Below are 25,254 nucleotides of genomic sequence, written 5' to 3'. Positions count from 1 at the left end.
TGTTCTCCAAACTATCTGTGCACAGGATGTGTACCACAGCTAGGAAAATTTTGAAATTGAAAGTCCCATTACAATTTCAAAGAACATTTTCATGGAGTGTACAATACAGCAGTACTGTCATTTGTTCCCCTATCAGCAGCAGAGACACATTTTTTCCATTTAGTGTATTCTACAACATGCAACTGCCACTGCTGATCTGCACTGTGAGAGCAATATATTAATACATGGGATTCTTAGCTTTTTGTGGTTAATGTTGGACTCTCACATGGTAAGTTGCAGAGTTCAATGAAAACTTTGACTCCTCAGACCAACAAATCATTTTCCAGTCATCAAGCATCTGACTGACATTCTTGTTGCACTGGGAAGATTGGTTACCTTGACAAATGTGCACGAGATGTAGTGCAGCTCAACCTCTCCCCCCTTTCTCCTGAAAAAAATTATCTTCACACACAGAACTCAAACTCTTCTGTGCCATGTAGACATACATATCAGTTCAGTATCAGTTTAAAGAAAGGCACAACATGTAATGGATACTGACTAGTAGCGAGTGTACCCAAAACCAGTTGTCATCTCAAAGCTACTTCACCATTCACTACAAAACTAATATGAGTTTCCACACAGCTCAGATCATAGTCACACTCTTGGATTTGTTGAACACTTTCTTACTGGGTAGTCATCTCATTCACTGTGTTGTTCCTATTGGCATATGTCAGCTACCATAATCAACACTCACTTCAAACATCAACATTTCCCTGTTATCCATTTTTATGTAAATAGTAGAATATTTCTGTGTTGACACCAACCTCAATACACTAAGATTTAATTACACAAACATTCAAAAACATCAGTCATCTGTTTGTGAGGCCAACATGTCAAACTTTTGGGTCCTCATGATGGTCATAATTTATTCTGATTCCCTCACAGCACTCAAATGTTCACTGTGCAGTGGTCACAAACATAACAAGATGAAGTAGATGTTAATGTGGCAAACTGCCAGCTGTTGACTTGGTCACACCCTATAAGATCCTTGTTAGAGGAGCACAAATTTGTGTCTACATTTGATAAAGATCAAATGAATTTAATATCTTATAGTGAAGCTTATGATAAAACATAGGAATCCTGAAGAAAAGCATTGGAACATTAATATAAGTTTTTATAAGTATGGAGTAGTATTGAGGATTTCTACATAAATAACCAAGAGAAAATACAAACACATTATTGTAAACTGGGATCTGTCATGACACCTGAGGGGGAAAAACCTATCATTCCAAACAACAAAATATACTAGGATGAAATGAAACAGGTTCACTAGGCTCCATGTTTCTTAGACTTTACCAATAGGGCTTATTTTTGGAGTAGTTCAATTAAAACTCAGTAAAGAACTCTATAATTTTATCACCTTGCCACTGTGAGATTTACTTATACATGGTTTAATTAAAAATAGGACACTACAGTGTTATATCAGTCGTAAACAGAAGACACACAGTTCATTCTTATGAACAGAAAAATCAGTTGCAGAACTATTAATCTTGACTGGCTTTTTTTATTGTAGTTCATTGTGAATATTAGACATTTACACTATTTGCCAAATATTAAACTTTCCCCAGGCTGAGCTAGTATTTCATACAGAACATGCAATAATGTATATAAAGAGCTTGTGAAAATTCAGTTGTGATGGATTCTGCAGTATCATGTTACTTATGAAGTTTTGTTACATTCAGTGAGGACATTGTGTAAATGTCATATTTTTCAACAGCCCTGTTTCCTTCATGCACAAAATGCACAGTAGGTTAAGTTGCAGTTACATCATATTGAAACATAAATCATTATTGCAAGCACTGCCTACCTTGTAGCTGTCTGTTTATAAGTGCGGTGATGCCCGGCCCCTCCCCTGTTTTCTTCACAATTAGCATTGGCTTATCCTCTCCATCATCAAGACTATTTGGTAGATGACCATTATTACTTGCTGCCATTGTTTCACTAACCTGTAGCAACATTTCTAATTATTTTTCCATTTCATTTTACAACTTTATAACAAATTATTATGACATTTCAAAAAGTCTCTGAGCAGAAAATCCACAGTAAATTGATTGTGTAAATGACAACTTCCTCAGTTTTCAGGAAGTAAATGCCACCTTCCACTGAACCAAAGTTCTTAGCACATGAAATAGCTACTTTTCCTCAAAAATATGTAAATAATAGGTCTGTAATTCTATTAACATAGTAGGATTGCTGCAGTCTGTTTATATAACCATGGTCAAGCAATAGTAGCTTGGTTTGTAGCCTTTGTTGGTGGGAATATGAGCAATGTTTTTGCTTTGTTTGTATAGCAATAAGTAATGGATTATATCTGCTTATTCACACATCAAACAATCTCCAGTCAAACACTAAAAACAAAAATGCATCCGATCTACCATAAAAGAATATTGGTATTAAAACCAAGTGTAATTAGGTATGTGCATGAGCCAATGTAAGTAGGATATTGTTAAAAGGTTACTGTTAGCATAAATGTGTTGTAATACAGATCCACATTTAAAGAAATTAATAACTATTTTGTAATTCATCAGTGTGGGTTAGCTATGTGTAGTGATGTATATCACTGTAGTGTCATCAATAAACTGGAATGCTATGAACACATAACTATGTGAAAAACAATACATCAAACTGAGCTATATTAATTGTCATATCTGATACAACATGCTACCAAACACTTTAAAGACATGCTGGAATTCTCTTGAATATGTAACTGAAATATTTACTAATCAAATTTTATATATATATATATATATATATATATATATATATATATATATATATATATATATATATATACACTCCTGGAAATGGAAAAAAGAACACATTGACACCGGTGTGTCGGACCCACCATACTTGCTCCGGACACTGCGAGAGGGCTGTACAAGCAATGATCACACGCACGGCACAGCGGACACACCAGGACCCGCGGTGTTGGCCGTCGAATGGCGCTAGCTGCGCAGCATTTGTGCACCGCCGCCGTCAGTGTCAGCCAGTTTGCCGTGGCATACGGAGCTCCATCGCAGTCTTTAACACTGGTAGCATGCCGCGACAGCGTGGACGTGAACCGTATGTGCAGTTGACGGACTTTGAGCGAGGGCGTATAGTGGGCATGCGGGAGGCCGGGTGGACGTACCGCCGAATTGCTCAACACGTGGGGCGTGAGGTCTCCACAGTACATCGATGTTGTCGCCAGTGGTCGGCGGAAGGTGCACGTGCCCGTCGACCTGGGACCGGACCGCAGCGACGCACGGATGCACGCCAAGACCGTAGGATCCTACGCAGTGCCGTAGGGGACCGCACCGCCACTTCCCAGCAAATTAGGGACACTGTTGCTCCTGGGGTATCGGCGAGGACCATTCGCAACCGTCTCCATGAAGCTGGGCTACGGTCCCGCACACCGTTAGGCCGTCTTCCGCTCACGCCCCAACATCGTGCAGCCCGCCTCCAGTGGTGTCGCGACAGGCGTGAATGGAGGGACGAATGGAGACGTGTCGTCTTCAGCGATGAGAGTCGCTTCTGCCTTCGTGCCAATGATGGTCGTATGCGTGTTTGGCGCCGTGCAGGTGAGCGCCACAATCAGGACTGCATACGACCGAGGCACACAGGGCCAACACCCGGCATCATGGTGTGGGGAGCGATCTCCTACACTGGCCGTACACCACTGGTGATCGTCGAGGGGACACTGAATAGTGCACGGTACATCCAAACCATCATCGAACCCATCGTTCTACCATTCCTAGACTGGCAAGGGAACTTGCTGTTCCAACAGGACAATGCACGTCCGCATGTATCCCGTGCCACCCAACGTGCTCTAGAAGGTGTAAGTCAACTACCCTGGCCAGCGAGATCTCCGGATCTGTCCCCCATTGAGCATGTTTGGGACTGGATGAAGCGTCGTCTCACGCGGTCTGCACGCCCAGCACGAACGCTGGTCCAACTGAGGCGCCAGGTGGAAATGGCATGGCAAGCCGTTCCACAGGACTACGTCCAGCATCTCTACGATCGTCTCCATGGGAGAATAGCAGCCTGCATTGCTGCGAAAGGTGGATATACACTGTACTAGTGCCGACATTGTGCATGCTCTGTTGCCTGTGTCTATGTGCCTGTGGTTCTGTCAGTGTGATCATGTGATGTATCTGACCCCAGGAATGTGTCAATAAAGTTTCCCCTTCCTGGGACAACGAATTTACGGTGTTCTTATTTCAATTTCCAGGAGTGTATATATATATATATATATAGGGAAACATTCCATGTGGGAAAAATATATCTAAAAACAAAGATGATGTGACTTACCGAACGAAAGCGTTGGCAGGTCGATAGACACACAAACAAACACAAACACACACACAAAATTCAAGCTTTCACAACAAACTGTTGCCTCATCAGGAAAGAGGGAAGGAGAGGGAAAGACGAAAGGATGTGGGTTTTAAGGGAGAGGGTAAGGAGTCATTCCAATCCCGGGAGCGGAAAGACTTACCTTAGGGGGAAAAAAGGACAGGTATACACTCGCACACACACACACATATCCATCCACACATATACAGACACAAGCAGACATATTTAAAGACAAAGAGTTTGGGCAGACCTGCCAGCGCTTTCGTTCTGTAAGTCACATCATCTTTGTTTTTATATATATATATATATATATATATATATATATATATATATATATATATATATATATATATATATAAGTTTCAAGCTCATAATGTCCTAGTGAAAAACTAGATTGTATGTACACTTATGTTTCTTTAAAGAGTACACATGAAAGAATATTCCCACAAACTATTTGTTATAGATATGTGTACCTATATGTTTTAGGAAAGGACAGATGTTGTCACTATAAATATTACACAAACATTGTTACTAAGGACTATTATATTTGCAAAGGTCCATACATGATTACATGCAACAAAATGAAAGGTTATAAAGAAATAAAAGTGGCAAGTTTTAGACTTAACAGAGTAGGCAAATGTGTCATTGAATAACATTAGCCTGTCTTACCTCGTATCTGATGCAAGAGTTTCTTTTATCACTTGTATGTTGTTACTACTGTTAAAACTGTACACATAGTTAACATAGTTTGCCTAACAATTTACTTTTGTAATTCATTCAATGATTTTTAACTTTGTAGCTGATGTAACAGATGGTTCATCAAAATGTTTTAGTATTCTGTGAATTATAGCTGATGCATCATTTGTCCAAAGTATCCAGTATACTACACTTACACAAATTATGGTTGTTTGTGTGTACAGCCATAAATTCCCAGAAGGTGCACAAATTAAGAGATACAGAAAAAATAAAATTGCCTGTATGGAGTAGAAATATTAAATGAGTATGTCCCGTACTAAAACCAGTGGAGAAATACTCCTATGAGAGCACAAAAATGCAAACATGTTCTGACTAAAAACTTTGATACCAGCTACCTCATTCTACCTTCCTTAGCACCTTTAAAATTTTTTCCAAAAATTTCTGCAAGTAAACATACTCACACTTTTTTTTTAACATGCAGCTTACCTCAAACTCCCTCGAGGTCCCCTATCTGTGACTCACTCACACCCACCAGCTCACTGCTGTAAGTTGCCCATATCTGTCTATGCCAAGTTGCCCTTTCTCATTCACTCATTCAGCCCAGCTCATTATCATTAACTGTTAGTGTCTCTCTGTCATTCTCTCCTGTGTCACAGCCACAGTCTCATTCATTCTGTTCTACTACTATAGTCTCCTCTCACATTTACTGTCTCCCTCTTGCTCTCTCTTAGTGCTAATATCTCATTCGTTCCTTCCCACTGCAGCTGTCTCTTCTCACTGCCACTATCTCTCTCTTCCTTGTTGTCACTGTCATACATTCTGCCTCTCATCATAATAGGCTCTCACCCACTTCTACTTTAATTTTCTCTTTACCCCCCTTCCCCCCCCCCCCTCCCCTCACCCATCTGCCCAGCATTGTATCCTTCAGTCTTTTCCCAGCACTGTTCTGTCACTGTCAGCTATGTCCACTACCACTGTGTCCCTCTCTTCCTCTCACACTACCATTGTCTCCTTCACTCTTTCGATAACACTATCACCATCTACTATTTTGCAGTATTTATTACTTTTCTGTCTCTTTGCCACTGCCACTGTCTTTTTCTCTGTCAGCAAACATCCAGGTGACAGGAAACTTAGGTCAGCTATGCAAGGACTTTGAGAAGGAAGATCAGGTAATTATAGTTGGGGGAGCAGGAAACAGCCTGGCTATGAATCCAAGATATACTATTAGGAGTGACCTGGATAAAATAGGAGCAGAAACTTGGCACACAAATGTGGGGTTTGTGGAGGTCTTTCAGTGCCATGATCAGCCCTGGGTAAACACTGCTGTAAGGCGTGTTAACACTGAGCTGAACGGGATGTTCCAGACACCAGCAAAGTTACACATGAGTGTTGTTCCAGTTGATGCTATTGATAGGTGGGGTTACACTAAACATGGCCTGCAACAGGAAGGGGAAAGATAAGTTAGCTTCTCTATTAGCAGATACTTTAAGGGGGGCCACAGTCACACAAGGGGTGATCCTTGTGGTTACTGGGACCAGGCAGACAGGTTTTTTTAGGTTTAAGCCAAATTACAGACAGACAACAACCAAGGAAAATAGAAGAAAACAAACTTCATGCACAGCAAATGGGGATAAAGCTAAGGGTGGTATCAACTTACTTCACCAAAATATCAGGGGAATAAAAAATAAAGTAGATGAGCTGATAATGTGTTTAGATGATCTAAAAAATAAGAATGAGATTGATATACTTTGTCTGTCTGAACACCATGTAACTGTGGGGATGGAAAATGTCAATATAAATGGGTATAATTTATCATCTTACACTTTTAGATCTAGTATGGATAAAGGAGGAGTTGCCATTTTCATAAAACAAGGGTATAAATACAGAACTATTGAAGTAAGCAAATTTTGTGTTGATCAGCACTTTGAGGTTTGTGCATGTGAACTTCAGCTAGATAATGTTGTGTTGATAGCAGCAACAGAGTACAGGTCTCCACTAGGAGATTGGGAGCTATTCATGAAAAAGTTTGACTCCCTGTTGTGCTGTCTGTCAGACAAAAAGAAGTTATTAATATTTGGTGATTTCAATGTTAACTTTCCAAGCAATTCTGATAAGAGAAGTGAACTAGAAGTGTTGTTAACAACATATAACCTAGAATCAGTGATCAATTTCCCTACACGTATAGCTCAGGACAGTAGTACTCTAATAGATAATGCATTTGTCGAGCTAGAGGATGTAGAATGAACACATGATTTCGCTGTGGTAAATCGATTATCTGACCATGATGCACAACTGATTAACTTACAAAACCTAACAAGTGTACACTTCAGAAACCATTAAGTAAAAGTGTGAGGGTGCTCAACCCGGTATCTGTAGGTCACTTCAGAGAAAGTTTAGGAAATGTTAACTGGGAAGATATATATAATGAGCCAAATGCTAATGATAAATGCAGCATATTTCTTGACAAATTTATATCCCTTTTTGAACATTGTTTTCCAAAGAAAATTACTAAATGTAACACCACAAACTTTTCAAAGAAACCTTGGATTACTACAGGTATTAAAGTGTCTTCAGAAAGAAAAAGAAAGCTGAATGAAATAGAACTAGTAAATATCCAGAAGTAGCTTTACACTATAAAAATTATTGTAACATACTGAGAAAAGTTGTAAGGAAATCAAGACATGTATGTTAGAGAAGAAATTAATGACGCCAGCAATAAAATCAAATCAATATGGAATGTTGTTAGAAGGGAGACAGGAAAAGTAACCACAGGGTTAAGTAGTATTACTGTTAAAGACAATGAGACCATCTTAATCAACAGTACACAGGTAGCCAATGTATTCAACAATCACTTCTTAAGTGTAGGAGAAAAAATTGGTGAGAATAGTTCAAAAGAAGAATCCAGGCAGCACATGGAAGAGCCAGTTTTGAAAAAATTTAGTCAGATTAAGTTTCATCTAACAACCTCTTGTGAAAAAAGGAAAATTACTTGTATTAAATCTTTGAAAAATAAATGTTCTGACATCTCTAACAAGTTATTAAAACAATGTGGAGCAATTACAGCTGATATTTTGAGTCACATATGTAATGCATCACTGACTCAAGGTATTTTTCCAGACTCTACAAAAAGGAGGAAACCACAGCTGTCAATAATTATTGACCAGTATCCTCGTTTACAGCATTTTCAAAAATCTTTGAGAAAGTAATGTACTTAAGAGTGGTTAGCCATCTCAACAGTAATGGGATACTTAGTAAATCACAGTTCGGATTTCAGAAATGCTGTTCCACAGAGACAGCAATGTACAATTTCACTGTCCACATAATAGAGTCTTTAAATAGTAAAATGTCACCAGTAGGAATATTCTGTGACTTATCCAAAGCACTTCATTGTGTGAACCATGACATTATATTAGAGAAATTACAATTATATGGTATAAATGGAACAGCATATGAATGGTTTGAGTCATATCTACAGAACAGGAAGCACAAAGTCTCTTTACATGCTTCAAGGAGTTTGCCACTTCATCTAACTGGGGTGAAATTACAGTAGGTGTTCCACAAGGTTCGATCGTTGGTCCCCTCCTGTTCTTGATATATGTGAATGACCTCCCTTCTTATGTGAAACAAGATGCTGAACTGACACTGTTTGCGGATGGTACAAGCATAATTATTAATCCAGTAAAAGAAAGTCCATTATAAAATGAAACAAATAACGTCTCTGGAAAAGTTATTAATTAATTTTCTGCGAATGGGCTTGCTTTGAACTTTGAAAAAACTCAGTAAATCCCATTTTCTGCTGAAAAAAAGTATAATTCCTTCAATAAATATAACACATCAAAAGAAGTCAGTAGCCAGGGTAGAGGATAATAAGTTTTTGGGTGTACATATACATGAGAATCTTAACTGGAAAATTCATATTTTGGATCTCCTAAAGTGACTAGTTTCAGCAACTTTTGCAATCAGAATAATTGCCAGTTTTGAGGGTGTAGAGATTAGTAAGCAAACATACTTTGCATGCTTCCACTCTCTGATGTCATATGGAATAATATTCTGGGGCAACTCAACACTGAGGCAAAAGGTATTCACTGCTCAAAAGAAAGTAGTTAGAATAATGTGTGGGGTATATAGTTGCACATCTTGTAGGCATCTGTTTGAAAGGTTAGGAATTCTTACAACTGCTTCACAGTACATTTACTCAGTAATAAAAATTTTCTCAACAACATGGACCAGTTTAAAATCAACAGCGACATTCATGATTATTATACCAGAAAAAAGAAAGACCTACACTACCCTTTACTTAACCTATATTTGGCACAGAAAGGGGTAAAATATGCTGCTATAAAACTTTTTGATAAATTACCAGATCACATAAAATGTCTGACAGACAGGAGTAATAGTTTCACAAACAAATTGAAATCATACCTCCTTGACAACTCCTTCTATACCATAGACGAATTCTTGAATATGAGTAAATAAATCTGGAGATATAATATATGCATTTTATGCCACTTAAGGGAATGGGATAGATAATAGAAATATTTAGGTATAACGCTTTAATGTAAAAAAACCACCCTTGTTTCCTGTGCGCATTTCTTGTGCATTCGACATGTTCCACATCATAATGGTTTTTCCGTGCTATTGATCAATGGAAAACATAACTAACTAACTGAGAAAATTTTTAAAGGTGCCAAAGAACCTAGAATGAGGCAGCTAGTACACCACTTTTCAGTCAGCACCTTTTAAATAAACAAGAACATATACACATTTTTTTTATTTGCCAATAGGAGCATTTTTCTTCTGGTTCCCTTCTTTGCCCTGCTGCAGTGAGGCATGTAACTCATGTGAAAATAAATGTGTTGGTAAGTAATTTTAGATAGTTTACTTATGTGAAATTGAAATGAAAAACTAATTTTACATCCGCGACAGGTTTTATATGAAAAAAAAAAAAAAATTGCTTGTGCTTCAGAACTACAACATGTGGTTTGCAGATTATATGGGTGACACTTTACAGCATTTTCTCTGTGTTACATCGCCCTGTATTTCACCTCACTGGATTCTATGTTCATACTTGACGTGTACAAGTCAGGTCATTTTGAACCTCTGTATCATGGAAACAGATAAAGATATGAAGAAAATTTTCAAGGTTGTCTGAGAATGGGCTCTTCAGAATGCATTGTAAAAATTACAGCCATTTTCTGTGCATGGCCATCTCACAATCCATGGCTGGGTTTTGATACCCAAAATACAAGTTTTTGGGATGCTTCTATATAACAGATGAATATTGTGGCAAATGTGGAGATGGCCCTTCTAGATAAATACCTGGAGAATAATCCATTAAAATTTGAGCAATTTGTTGTGGTTATTCATTATTTAGATTTTGCCTCATACTGGATTTTACGTGTAGAAATAGATTAACTTGGAACCCCTACATCTTGTAAACACAAAAAGGCAACAAAAAAAAATTTCAAGGTTGTTTGAGATCAGGGTCTTAGCAATATATTGGAAAATTTTCATCCATTTAATGTACATAGCCACCTTGGAATCCTTGGCTGGGTTTTGGTCCACTGGTTATGGCAAAAACATACTAAAAAAATTTTTTTGAGGGTGGAATTCCCAGGAACCACCCATGAACTAATGGTGCCTCCATAAGTTCCACCAATCCCACTGAAGACCACATCAAATGCAAAAAGAACAAACCTATTTGCTCCATTTGCCTAAGCAAGCGGAAGTGCATAATATTCATACTTTGACCTTGTACTGTAGGATATGACACTACGATGATCTTTCTGTTAGATATACAAATGGTCCCTAGCCCAAGGGCTATCCAAAACACTTAACCCTGCCTTTTTATCAGCAACAGAACCTGACTTATGAGAACCAGAAAATCACATTTTTATGTGCGGTGTTTCGGAATATACTGGTAAGCATGCTGTCACATGAATACCGATTAAAAAAAAAAAAAAAACTATTTTCATGATAATTTACTATCCCCATGAAACTCTGTTAGGTGCTTTATATGGTTCAATGAAATGATAGTATGATAGTCTGATAGTATACAGCTGATAAAGGAGCAGACATGGTAAAATACATTTGAACTGTAACATGCAGAATTGACATATGTACATTAAAAAAAAGTGATAGATTTCAGTAGACACAAAGAACTTCACAGACCATTTGAAACACAACATTTGCACATGAAACTTTCCTACAGCTTTGCAGTTATGTTTTGTCACCATATTGAATGAAAGATACTCTAACATGTATCAGCCAATTGTTGTGCATTATTGTACATATTGTACGTATATGTAAATGCAGATGTAGATATGCACTTCACATAAAGTATGACTTTTACAATAATATGAATCTTTAAAAAATTAGTAAAATAAACAATTAACTGTCACAGAAATTTTTGTAAAATTATTTCACATAATAAAATTAGGAAGTGAGCAAAACTATAAGAATCATAAGAAAAACTTGTGAATAGAGTAGTTATGGGCAATTTTTCTTTTCATCCATTGTGCTGCTCTTCCTTGTACATTACTATTTGGAAAGTGTCTCATAAAACTCACTGTGTCCTGCAGGAATAGGTTGCTCAAGGTTTTGCAGATCCTTCACTACTTTTATTGTTATGGGAACACTACCAGTGATGTATGCTTTCTCATGAGATAGATTCAGAGCCTCAGTATTTAAGAGAAAAATATATGTTTGGATAGTCCATCAATATACTCAAATGCAACAATCTTCCATTTCATATTTGATTTATTTTCAATATACTTCAACTTTGACAGTTGAAAAGTAATTTTATTTTCCTTAGGAATTCTCTTTCTTGCTCTCATGTGATACACACACCTTTTTATAGTGCATAGACCAACATTTCTTGAAAGCCAGAATATCATCTCGTTTCATTACTTTGATGGAGAAACTCTTGCCCTGTGGTTCTCCACAAGAAATTCTGCTCAGCACTGTAACATTACAAGTGGCAAGTCTGCTATGCAATTGAACTGAAAGAAACAACTGTGCTATATATGTCCACTCTGTATCCTTCATGGTAATAAACAACCAGCAAAATCAAGTTCCAGTAGGTATATGCAAGACCTTTCTGCACAGTACATGCAATTACACTCCAGTTATCAGTTGATGCAAAAAATTGAAATTTCAAATTTTGTTAGACACTTCCTTTCTACATCTTACAGTTCATTTACTAATAACATGATTGCACAATGATGGTCTTACATTACAGTTCAAGTCAGTCAGTGGTGTCTTAAGGAATATTCACATAAGACAACAAAAATTGTAACAAATCTATTGGATGATCATATAATGCTTCACAATGTAGTGTTTTTCCAAGGGGAATAGGGTTTATGCATGTACTATGTTTAAATATACACTGAAGTGCCAAAGAAACTGGTACAGGCATGCGTATTCACATACAGAGAGATGTAAACAGGCAAAATACAACATTGTAGTCAGCAATGCCTATATAAGACAACAAGTGTCTGGAGCAGTTGTTAGATCGGTTACTGCTGCTACAATGGCAGGTTATCAACATGTAAGGGGGTTTGAATGTGGTGTTATAGTCGGCGCACAAGTGATGGGGCACATCATCTAGGTAGCAGTGAAGTGGGGATTTTGCCATATGACTTTCATGAGTGTAGTATGAATATTGGGAATCTGGTAAATCATCAAACCTCCAACATTGCTGTGACCAGAAAAAGATCCTGCAAGAATGGCACTAATGATGACTGAACAGAATCGTTCAACATGACAGAAGTGCAACCCTTCCACAAACTGCTGCAGATTTCAATGCTGGGCAATCAACAAGTGTCACCATGTGAACCATTCAACCAAACATAACCGATATGGGCTTTAAGAGATGAAGGCCCACTCATGTACCCTTGATGGCTGCATGACACACAGCTTTATGCCTTGGCTGGGCCCATGAACACTGACATTGGACTGTTGATAACTGGAAATATGTTGCATGGTTGGAGGGGTGTCATTTTAAATTGTATTGAGCAGATAGACATGTACGGGTACGGAGAAAACCTCATGAATCCATGGACCCTGTATGTCAGCTGGGGACTGTTCAAGCTGGCAGAGGCTCTGTAATGGTGTGGGGCATGTGCAGTTGGAGTGATATGGGACCCCTGATATGTTTAGATATGACTCTGAAAGATGACACATACATAAGCATCCTGTCTGATCACCTGCACCCATTCGCATCCATTGTGAATTCCAATGGACTTGGGCAATTCCAGCCAGACAATGCGACATCCCACACATCCAGAATTACTACGGAGTGGCTCCAGGAACACTTATCTGAGTTTAAACACTTCCAATAGCCAGAAAACTCCCCAGACATGAACATTATTGAGCATGTCTGGGACGCCTTGCAATGTGCTGTTCAGACAAGATCTACAGCCCCTTGTACTCTTACAGATTTATGGACTGCCTTGCAGGATTCATGGTGTCAGTTCCTTGCAGCACTACCTCAGGTATTAGTCAAGTGCATGCCACACCATGTTGTGACACTTCTGCTTGCTCGCAGGGCCCTACGTGATATTAGGCAAGTGTACCGGTTTCTTTGGCTCTTTAGGGTAGCTCAGTGACTCAGTGGCAAAGTCCTGGAGTACAAATCCAAAAGGTGTGGAGTTCAGTTTCCACTTATTTTTTGGTTGTTATGGTTTTAGGGCACAAAACTGCTATGGTCATTAGCGCCCGGTCTGTTACTTAGGAAAAGGAAAAAAAAACCACATTTGAAATCAGCAGCAATGGGAGTGAAACTCAAAAAGTGGGAAAACTAAAAAACAGAAGGAAAGCTTAGAAAACCACTATAGCAGGGGGGTTGTTTTCCCCAAAAAGAGCTTCACATGACTGACATCATCTCACTGACACTGATAAACTCGAGGACGCGATCGGCTGAGTGGGTGTCATCTGCTAAAATGGAAGACGTATCAGGCAACAACTGTAGACGGGCTTGTAGTGGAGTAAAATAGGAGCACTGAAGTAAAAGGTGTCTCTCCGTCCACAGTTGAGAGCAGTGGGGACAAAGCAAGGAAGGATTGCCACTTAAAAGATGTCGATGGCTAAAAAGACAGTGCCCTATCCAGAGTCTAGTTAAAATTACCTACTCCCGATGATGAGTTCGGGAGGAAGAGGTCCAAGCACAGGGAAGAGCTTTCACATCCCACAATTTATTATTGGGAAGTGCAGACCAATGTGCATGCCATAAAAGAGCAACACGACGACAGAAAACACTCTGTAAATCGGTGAAGAGAACCATCCAAACAGCAGGCTGAGAAAGAGAGACTGCAGCCTTGGACACTGTATCAGTCCCCTCATTTCCATGGATACCAATGTGTCCTAGGACCCAGGAGAATGCCACAGACACACCCACCAATTAGAGCAAGTGGAGGCAGTCCTGAATCCGGTGGACCAGATGGTGGACAGGGTAAAGAACTTGGAGAAGGAGGAGAGAGCTGAGCAGATCTGAGCATATAATATACTGTATCCGATGATGGTGACGGATGTATTGGACAGCCTGGAGAACAGCGTAAAGCCCCTCAGTATAAACCAAACACTGGTCAGGAAACCAAAATCAATTAGGGGTGTCACCAACAATATAGGCACTCCCAACACCAAATGATGTTTTTGAACAGTCAGTGTAAATAAATGTGGCATCCTTCATTTGTGCACACAGAGCAGCAAATACCCGACGATAAACAAGAGAGGGGGAGTACCATCCTTGGGAAACTGACAAAGGTCACAGAGCAGGCAGGTCTGGGGGCCAAGCCAAGGCAGTGCTGTACCCCCAGTTGTCAAAAGAAAGTTTTAGGGAAGTGGAAGGAAAGAGAACGTAGCAGTTGACAGAAGTGGACTACCGGTGGTAGTAGACAGGAAGGGCGACCTGCATACCCTAAATCGAAGGAGGCATCAAAAAAAAGGTCATGGGCTGGATTAGCAAGCATGGAAAACAGATGGCTAGCATAATGACTCAGGAGGACAGCTCGCCAATTGGACAGTGGAGGTTCAGCAGCATAAAGGCTTTCCACAGGGCTGGTGTAAAAAGCTCCAGATGCTAAACGCAATCAATGGTGGTGGACAGAGTCGAAACGCCGAAGAATAGACGGCTGAGCAGATGAGTTAACTATGCTTCCATAGTCCAATTTCGAGCACACTAAGATGTGATAGAGGCGGAGAAGGACCACTCAGCCCACTCCCCAGGAGGTACCATTCAGAACACGAAGGGTGTAGACAGATTGCAGACAGTGAGCCGAAAGAGAGGAAACGTGGGAGGACCAGCACAGTTTTCTGTCAAACATAAGACCTAAGAATTTAGCGATGTCCGCGAAGAGAAGGTCGACAGGGCCTAGATGTAAGGAAGATGGAAGAAATTCTGTATGCTGCCAAAAATTGACACAAATGGTCCTACTGGGAGAAAATCGGAAGGCGGTTTCGATGCTCCAAGAGTGGAGGCGATCGAGACATCCTTGAAGACGTTGTTCAAGAAGGAACACGTAACTGCTTATAGTGGATACAATTGGCCGAAGTAGGATGGTGGCGGAAAACCCGAATAGCACATCGCCGTTCACATACTGCGTCACGGCATGCCTCATTCCACCAAGGAACTGGGGGCGCTGCGGCAAATCGGAGGTGCAAGGTATTGAATGTTCCATGGCTGTAAGAGTAACTTCTGTGACATGAGTGACCTGATCATCAATGTTAGGAAACTGATGGTCATAGAATGTCGCCAGAGACGAAAAAAGTGTCCAATTGGCCTGGGCAAACTTCCAGCATCTTGGGCGCAGAGATGGCAGTTGCGGCTGCAATCGAAGGACACATGGAAAATAGTCACTCGAGTGTGTATCAGCAAGAGTGAACCATTCAAAGCACCAAGCTAGCTGAACAGTACCAACAGAAAGGTCCAAATGAGAGAAATTCGTCGTGGAGGCAGACAAAAATGTGGGTTCCCCAGTGTTGAGGCAAACAAAATTCACTTGGTGGAAGATGTCAATCAACAGGGAGCCTTGCAGACAAAGACGTGGAGATCCCCAAAGAGGGTGGTGGGCATTGAAATCCCCAACCAGCAAATAGGTGGCAGGAGCTGACGAAGGAGATGAAGGAGATCAGCTCTTGCCATCGGTGTGGACAATGGAATGTGTACAGTACAAAGAGACGGTGTATCCAGAAAGGGAAAGACGGACAGCAGTGACAGCTTGGAAGGAACTGTTTAAGGGGATTGGGTGATAATGGACAGTATCATGGAGAAGAATCATAAGTCCCCATGTGCTGGAGTGCCATCAACAGAGAGGGGATCAAACCGGATTGACTGAAAATGAGGGAAAACAAAGCTAACGTGGGGACGCAGCTTTGTTTGCTGAAGACAGAAGATGACCGACGAGTAGGACTGTAAAATGATCAACAATTGATCCCAATTGGCTCTAATGCCATGGATATGCCAATGGACAATTGACTCAGGGATGGACAGAAAAGTGAAGAATCTTAACATGGTTGCTCTCAAGTCAACGACTGCTGAGAGCCGGCGGCCGACAGTGTGGAACGGCATTCAGCCAAAGGCAGAAGATTCTGATCCATAGGTTGTTTGGGGGCAGCTCCTGCCACCAGCGATCGGCCGGTTGGTCGGCCGCCAGCAGTGCGCCTTGGTGACATGGAAGATGGCTGAGGTGGTTACTGCCAGGTGGCGCTGTAGGTGAGACATGCCGTAGTGGAGAAGGAGTGGAACTTGGTATCTTATGAGCCTTCTTGGAAACAGGATGTTGAGATGAGGGAGGAATTGATGGTTGTGAAGTCAGGGTATGTAAAAAATCTTCGTGAGTAGGCTCTTTTTTGGAAGTCCGGGTGTCTGATTTTGGGGCTCGTGATTTAGCAGGAGCCAATGAAGGGTGAGCCATAGAGTGAGCAGGTGATCGTGGGGAGGTTGAATGGGCAATATTGACGCTGGCTGATCTGACGACTGTGGCACTAAAGGTGAGATCACAAGTCCGCGTAGCTGCCTCCTTAGTTGGCCAAGGAGACGCAAGGACAGTGTTATATTTACCTGCTGGAGGCACAGTGGGCTTTCGACTGGCGAATATCTTACGAGCAGCAAATGTAGACACCTTTTTCTTCACTCTGGTTTTCTGAATAAGCCGTTCATCTTTGAAAATGGGGTAATCTCTAGAGGAAGCAGCATGGTCACCCATACAGTTGATGCAATGAGGGGATGGAGGTGGACAAGCACCCTCATGGGCATCCTTGCCAAACGTAACGCATTTGGCCGGGTTGGAACATGACTTGCTGGTATGATTATACTGTTGACACTGATAGCAATGCGTAGGGTTGGGGGATGTAAGGGCGAATTGAAATTATCTCATAGCCCACTTTTATGTTTGATGGAAGTTGAACTCTGTCAAAAGTCAAGAAGATAGTACGGGTTGGTACCAACTCCTTGTCAACCCTTTTCATGACTCGATGTACAGACGTTACGCCCTGGTCAGACAGGTAGTTTTGAATTTCCTCATTGGACAGTCCGTCAAGTGAGTTTATATAAACCACCCCATGTGATGAATTTAAAGTGCGGTGCACTTCCACCCAGACAGGGAAGGTGTGTAGCAGTGAAGCACATAGCAATTTTTGTGCCTGGAGGGCACTGACTGTTTCTAACAACAAGGTGCCATTTTGTAATCGGGAACAAGACTTTACAGGACCTGCAATTGCATCGACACCTTTCTGAATAATGAAAGGGTTGACTGTGGAGAAGTCTTGACCTTCGTCCGACCGAGAAACAACAAGGAACTGTGGCACTGATGGAAGAATTGTCTGTGGCTGAGACTCATTTAACTTACGCTTGTGAGCAGACATAGTAGATGATGGGGAAACCATTGCGGAAGTATCCCTCAAGATTAACAGCGTCTCTGATGGCGTGCTCCTTCATTGTGGGGGCCCTCTCTGAGGGCACTCCCACCTTAGGTGATTGTTCACACCTCAGGTCACACTTCCCGAGAAATGGAAGAAGGGACCAATTGGCACGTTCGGAAGGTACCAGCTCGGGTAATCACCCCCCCCCCCCCCCCCTGGGCCTGGCCATTACCAGGGGGTACGTATGTGTCCTATGTGGGGTGGGGAATTACGCATTACCCCGTCACCGGCTACGCATCTGAGTGCATGGGTCGGCCTTCAGAAATGCACAGGGAGGAAAGAAAGAGAAAGGGAGGAACAAAGCAAAGGAAAGGAAAGGAAAGAAGAGAGGTCTCAAATGCCGCGAAGAGTGTAAAGAGAAGAGGCAAGGAAAAGAGAAGGACGAAGGGAGGACTCAGAGAAAGAGTGACTCTCTTACAGTTACTAGCGCCTGCCTCCAGATGTAGGCGCAAAACATACTCCCATAGGGGGAGAAGGGGAAGGGAAGAAGTGGTGGTGAGGGCAGGGGGGAGGATAGGGGATGGTGGACCCCCTGGGTGGGTTCTGGTCATTTGTAGCATTTTCATCTGTTGATTATCACTTCTCTGCACTCTGGCAATGTTTGTTGATGTGAGAAATGTCAAGCTGAACCATGGATCAGAATCCATATTAAACTATAGGCTCCCCTTTAACTGCCTGGATACATCAGCTCAAAGATCAGAGGAAGGCAACAACATACCACCTCTAAGAGTACCATGCCTCATAAAGCACAACGGTGTTCAAAACGATCTTCAGATTAGCAGTTGCTACTGGCTTTATACTACATCTCCACTTACATTTTCAACTCAAAGGAATCCCATTTCTATTACAGCCTTGCCAAGGATCAAAATTCAGTACCCAACATGGTTCTTATTGTCCAGTATTTAGTACTGGGAAAAACAAATTAAATACTGGTGGAAAAATGGAAAGGTTCTAATTGGGCACAACTTTTTTTTTTCAGTTGAGGGTTACATTTGCGTAAAATAACAAATACCAAGTGAGAAGCACAATCCAGTTTTCCAATTGTAACATGGGAATATCATATATGTCTACAAAATTATGCTCACAATAATGAGTATCTTTCTTTAAAATGTTCCTCATTGATCAGGTATGAAGATAAGGTCAGGGTCAGACAAGACACAACACTGTGTGAACTCTCAAAACCCTATCATATCAACAGTGATAGCAGCTGGGTAAGCAATAGCAACAAACACCACCTTCTTAAGATGTCTGGTGATCTTACACACCATTTGACAATGTCTCGAATAACTTCAGGTTATAATATCCTCAGGAACCTAAACCATCTCTGCAAATAAATGGAGAATCTTTATACAAAAGGATTTTCAGGATTTGCAACACACATACAATTTCAGCTCTTCCCTGCCCATAACTACAGTATCATCTCCACTACTTCGCAGAACATATTTTCTATCACATATTGCCATCGCGTAAGTGGACTGGAAGAAATACCGACATTAGTTTCCATGTGATTTAACTTTTAGCCACATGGGGACGAAGATGATATTGATGGCATTAACCTTTCACACCTGCCACTGATAATTTACTTTGAAGGGCATGTATGCCAACATTTCCACTTTGCTGTTTTTATTCAGATGCTGAAATTAACCTAGCACAGAAGAGAATTACACAGAGGGTGGTCCCATCCACTTGTATAACTGATGTAAAGATAACTGATGTAAATCTATCTGAAAAAAAGCTTCAATATTTCTCATTGGATCCTTTACACCTGTTTGGTTATCTGTGTATTATGACTTGACATTCAACTGTCTTCTCCAGACTGGAGTTATTGGCATCAAGTATCAGAAGTCTATACAAAATGGGTTTTTGAGTATTAGGTGCAGCCTTTATATATTATTTCTGCATTTGTTCAATACACTTCACCATACACCAAATTTGTTTTACAAATTAACAGAACTGTATGAGCAAATCAGTCAACACACTACAAGATGTGGCTCATTCTGGATTTATTTACATATATACCATATTGTTTCAAATTATTCTTGCCTTGGTTTCACAAAAATAGTCATCAAATTGGAAATTTTTGCAGATTCTTCTTCATTATATTTCGAAAATCTTCTTCACTAGTTTCATATGAGTTTGTGAGTTTCACATGTGTGAGGAACTAGTTGCATGGGACTCTACATGGAAGCTCTGTTAAAATACATCAATGCCTGTTCAGTCATTGCTTTCAGTCACTAAAAAGTTGATGGTCAAACTTGTCTACACTTTCAAATGTAACGTGGTCCAAATGAAACATACTGACAGGATTGGAACTGTGAAAACAGGACATCATTCATGCCTGGATAGCTAAGTTTGTAACAGAATTGCTCATGAGAGGCTAGATTCTGGGTCTGCATCCCTATCAAGCATCAAGTTATAATCTTAAAGAAAGTTTTAATTAAGATTTGATGCATAACATTCAAGACACACAATTGTTGTTTTCTTAATATTGGTGGTATCCCTCAGTGCATTTCTGGGGGCAAGCCTGTGAGTTGATAAATTATCTCTGGTATCAACACATTCTTGTATCAGCAAAACAGTAAGTTTAGCAACATTCTCTTTTCTGAGTGATCTTTAAATAAAATACCATCAACAGCTCTTTTGCTTTTTTATTCAACCCATGAGATGCTTTCATTTCATATGGCTCATGATAGAAATTAGAGCCACATTTGTGTTTCAACCAGCAATTTGGTGAATAAGCCATCTGCATAAAATTTGTGTTTGGTAGTCTTGAGTGCAAGGTTTTATAAATAAAATTAGTGGTTTCAGCTATGCAATAGCCCTCTTCAAAATCTACAATAAAAGTGAAAGAAAGTAAATTACTAGCTACTATGCTATGAGATTAAAAACAAATGACAGTAGATATAACAAAAACATGGCATATCTCTTGTTTTGCTGCTCTGCAACAAGTCATAAGATGTAAAAATGACAAGTCAAAACTGTCATGCACGCTTCAACCAGCTATATATAAGGCGCAAAGTGAGCCTAAAGGTTGTAGATAAGTGCATAACGTACAAATACTCATGCAAAGTAATTAAAAAGAAGTTCATTTAAAAGAAGAGACCTTTAAAATATTTTCAGTTGTATATAAGAAAGTAGGATTTTTAAAAAATTGTTCAACCAGAGTGGAAGACAAATGCATTTTTCATATTGTTAAACTATTTTTAAAAATACTGCTTTCTTATATGCAACTGACAACATTTTAAATATCTGTACTTTTACATGATCTTCCTTTTATTTACTTTGTATCAGTATTTGTATGTTATGCATGCATCACTGACCTCTAGGATCACTTTTCATCCAATTTATAGCTGGTTCAAGCACACATGGAAGTTTTGACTCATGTTATTTTTCACATTTTACAACTTTTTGCAGTGGAGCAGAATGAGAGGTATATCATGTTTTTGTTATAACTACTGTGATTTGTTTTTTATCTCTTAACATAGTAGCTAGTAATTTACTTTCATTGACTTTTATTGTGTATTTTGAAGATGGCCATTGCATAGCTGAAACCAGTAGTTCTATTAAAAAAAACCTGCAGTCAAGACAATTACAAATCATGATCACTCTCTAGATTGTCATTTTATGCCAAATTCTGTCCAGCTACCTGTACAGCATGTAAATATTTTAATAGTTACCCAAGAAAGTCTGTAACAAATCATAATTTACAGAAACTGTTCTTATTTTCAGACATAATTATTATAACTTGACACGAATACTGCATGTGTTAAATTTACAGTGTCCAGTGTTGTATTTTTTCTCCTTTTGCAGCACTGTATTGTCAACTGAGATACCTGTCACTACTCTGATTAAATAAAGAAGAACTGGTTTTTGAGAATAAGCACAAACATTCATCGGCACAAAAAATGCACACAGAAAATATCAAAATTTAGTTAAAAGTGTTTTGAAAAAGAACTGAAGTCCACATTACTTAAAGTCCAATCAAAAGGTTTTTCTAGAAATTACAGTAACATTCATACAAACATCAACACCAAGTAGTATAAGAAATCTTCAACTTAGAGAACTAACATCAATTCCTTTTAAGAACAGAAACAAAAAGAAAATGAGATGCAGAGAGATTCAGCAAGTTCTAATATGCTGTATGTTGAAGGTTCTTTTGTAATCAGTTCTTGTAGGGTGAGAAAAGGAATTGGGGCAATTCTGGATAAAATAAAGTTTTGAGGAATAAGATCTCGGACTGCAATTTATGCCAGATAAAAGCATGTTCCCAAAAGTGTTGAAAATAATGTGTGCAACTTTCACTATAAAGCTATAAATAGGGGCCTCTGATGGAAAATCCAGCACAGAGCTGGTGAACACATGAATGTATATAAAATTACAGAATAAAGTAAATTAAAACAAATATGAGCAGATGCTACAACTGAATATTCCATGCAAATAGACACTCTATGACCTAAAAAGAATAAATACTAAATCGACGAGCATGAATAGTGCCATAAAATAGTAAGAGTGTTAAATAAAGTTAAATGATTAGAATAATAATAATAATAATAATAATAATAAAACAAGAATAATGAACAGATCAAAGAATAACTACAAAATAAGAGGAATTTAGCATACAATGGTGAAAAACACAGATAATATCAAACACAAAGTGAAGCAGGAAGAAACCAATAGTGTATACATGAAAGTACTAAATTTGGAGGTGGGTGGCGGGGGGGGGGGGGGGGCGGGGGAGGGGGGGGGGGGAGTGACAGTAGAAGCATGCAACTATCATCATGAAATTATGAGAAAATATGCAAGACAATTTTGCTGGCAGAGAAGTAAAGTAAATGAAAATGACAACTATATGCCACAATGCAAACAAATTCTGGAAACAAGATAAAAGAGTGCACAAAAAATGAGAAGCAGTTTGAAAATAGTATAAAATATAAAACAACGAATATGGTAAAAGTGAACTTTTGAACCATGTAAAGGTCACTGACAGAAATATATGGCTGGACCCATGACAGCACAAGTAACATCATCATTAATAAGAATAAGAAATGTTGAGCTATAAGATCTTTACTCCTCCTCTTAAAGATAAGAAAAGATGAGCAAAGATGAACAATGAAGAGGCACTGAGATCTACGAAAGCTGGAATTGTATCTGGTAAGCCATTCAGAACTCATGTATTGGAGAGAGATGAGTGAAAAAACTGGGAACTTTCACAGTCAGGAATTTGGGGATATGACTTTCAAACATCCTTCTTTGACACTTTTTGTGAATTTCCATTTTTATCCCCCCCCCCCCCCCCCCCCACACACACACACACACACCCATGTCTAATAGAATATTTTGTTGCATTATAATTGCTATTTTTCAAATATTATGTAGTTTGCTTTTTTATATTTATGGATGGTTGTTAGTTATCAATCTATGTGTCAAACATAATAAAAAAATCTCGGTCCATGGGCTTTGGTGGGCCTATTGGTACTGACTGACCACTGTGTCATCCTCCATCAGTGGCGTAACTTGGTGCAATATGGACAGGCATGAGGTCAGCACATCATTCACCTGGCCATTGTCAATTTTCATGGCCTTAAGCTGCTAAAATCAAGTAGCTCCTCAAGTGATATAATGAGGCTGAGTGCACCCAGTTTCAGTCCTCCCACCAAAGAAAAATCTCTGGCATCTCAGTACTGGGAATCAAACCCAGGTCCTCCAAATGATGGTCACCCATGCTGACCGGTCAGCTATGTAGGTGGACTGTTGGAGATACAGTTTGCTTCTAAACTTTTATCTTTGATGAAAATTGGTTTATATCACATGTTAAACTTTAGGATTGTCTTTTTCCCCCAATTATATGTCACAGATTTGAATTTTGTTTAAGCTATCAGTGGTTTTTTTTTTTCTGACCTCTGTTTGTTCATTCAGAATGCTAGCTGGAATTTTTGCCAAATGTGTACAGATTTCTATATACTGAAATATAAGGTGTTATCAAAAAGTAACTGGAATTTTTTAATTTTGTGGGCTTTATACAGCTGATTTTCAAAACATTTTTTTATACTGTTGATACACATGTTCCTGATATGTATGTTTGCATTTTCAGCTTTTTCAAATATTTAGTGTACTGTTGACAGCTGAAAAGGTTATACGTGTTTCTGAGTGCCCAATGATTTTTTTTATGACAAAAACACAGATAAAAGTATTTGAATTCAATAAAGCTTGAAAAATGGAATAAAGAGCAGCATGGTATCAAAATGTTGACTGTGACTTTTGGCAAATCTACTATGAGTTACACAAGAGTTTGCAAGTGGTGTAATGGTTCCAAAGTGGGTTAAGAAAATGTTGAAGATGATAACCTGCCCCAGATGCCCTCACACATCAATTATTAATGTCAATTTGGAAGAAGTAAAAATAATGATTCTCGAAAATTGCCCAATCACCATCAGATATGATGCTGATAATGTCAGAATATTTTTTGGCTCATGTCAAGCAATTTTTTTCTTATGTTTTGGGCATGAAATATGTTGCAGCAAAGTTTGTTCAGAAATTAGCAAATTACAACAAAAAATTATGTTGCACACACATCACTCAGGAATTGCTGAACAAAGTCAACAATGATCCAGAACTTCTAAAGAAGGTTAAAAAAAGGTGATAAAACATGGATGATGTAGAAACCAAGGTCCAGTCATCTGAATGGAAACTGGCTGAAGAGCCAAGATCAAAAAATTGTGACAAGTTTGATCACTTGTGAAGGTCCTTCTCACTGTTTCCTTTGATTACAATGGAATAGTGCATCACAAGTTGCTGCCTTATGGTTGAAAGGCTAATGCAGAATAGTACCTGGGAGTTATGTGCCACTTGTGTGAAGCAATCTCAAGAAAATGACCAGAACTGTGGCAAAACCACTTGTGGAAACTGCATATTGATAAAGTTCCCGCTCGCATCTCAATGCTGGTTTGTGATTTTTTTTTTGACAAAAGACAAAACTGTTATGTTGCCTCACCCACTATATTCACTGGACATTGCCATCTGTGGCTTCTTACTATTCACAAGGATGAAGAAAAGCATGAAAGGATACCATTTTACCACCACTGATGAGGTTAAAAGAGAATCACTGAAGGAGCTGAACACCATAATGGAAAGTGAGTTCCGGAAGAGCTTCCAAGACTGAAGAAGTGCTGGCACAAGTGTATTACATCTGAGGGGGATTGCTTTGAAGGGGACAAAGTTGATGTTGAATAAATAAAGATACTTTAAGAAAAACAATAATTCCTGTTACTT

The 25,254-nt window shown here is 39.4% G+C and overlaps 1 protein-coding gene across 1 annotated transcript in view; it reads right to left on the bottom strand.

Moving 5' to 3' along the window:
• Positions 1-25,254, bottom strand: part of LOC126249208 (popeye domain-containing 2-like) — a 775,033-nt gene that overhangs the window by 86,989 nt on the left and 662,790 nt on the right. The window contains exon 5 of the mRNA XM_049950862.1: positions 1,847-1,985. Within this exon, the coding sequence (XP_049806819.1) occupies positions 1,847-1,985 (139 nt within the window). The remainder of the gene's footprint in view (positions 1-1,846; positions 1,986-25,254) is intronic.

Source organism: Schistocerca nitens, chromosome 3 (genome assembly GCF_023898315.1).
Source record: "Schistocerca nitens isolate TAMUIC-IGC-003100 chromosome 3, iqSchNite1.1, whole genome shotgun sequence".
NCBI lineage: Eukaryota > Metazoa > Arthropoda > Insecta > Orthoptera > Acrididae > Schistocerca > Schistocerca nitens.
Note: the sequence above shows the minus strand (reverse complement) of the source record. Positions and strands in the feature narration are given on the sequence as shown.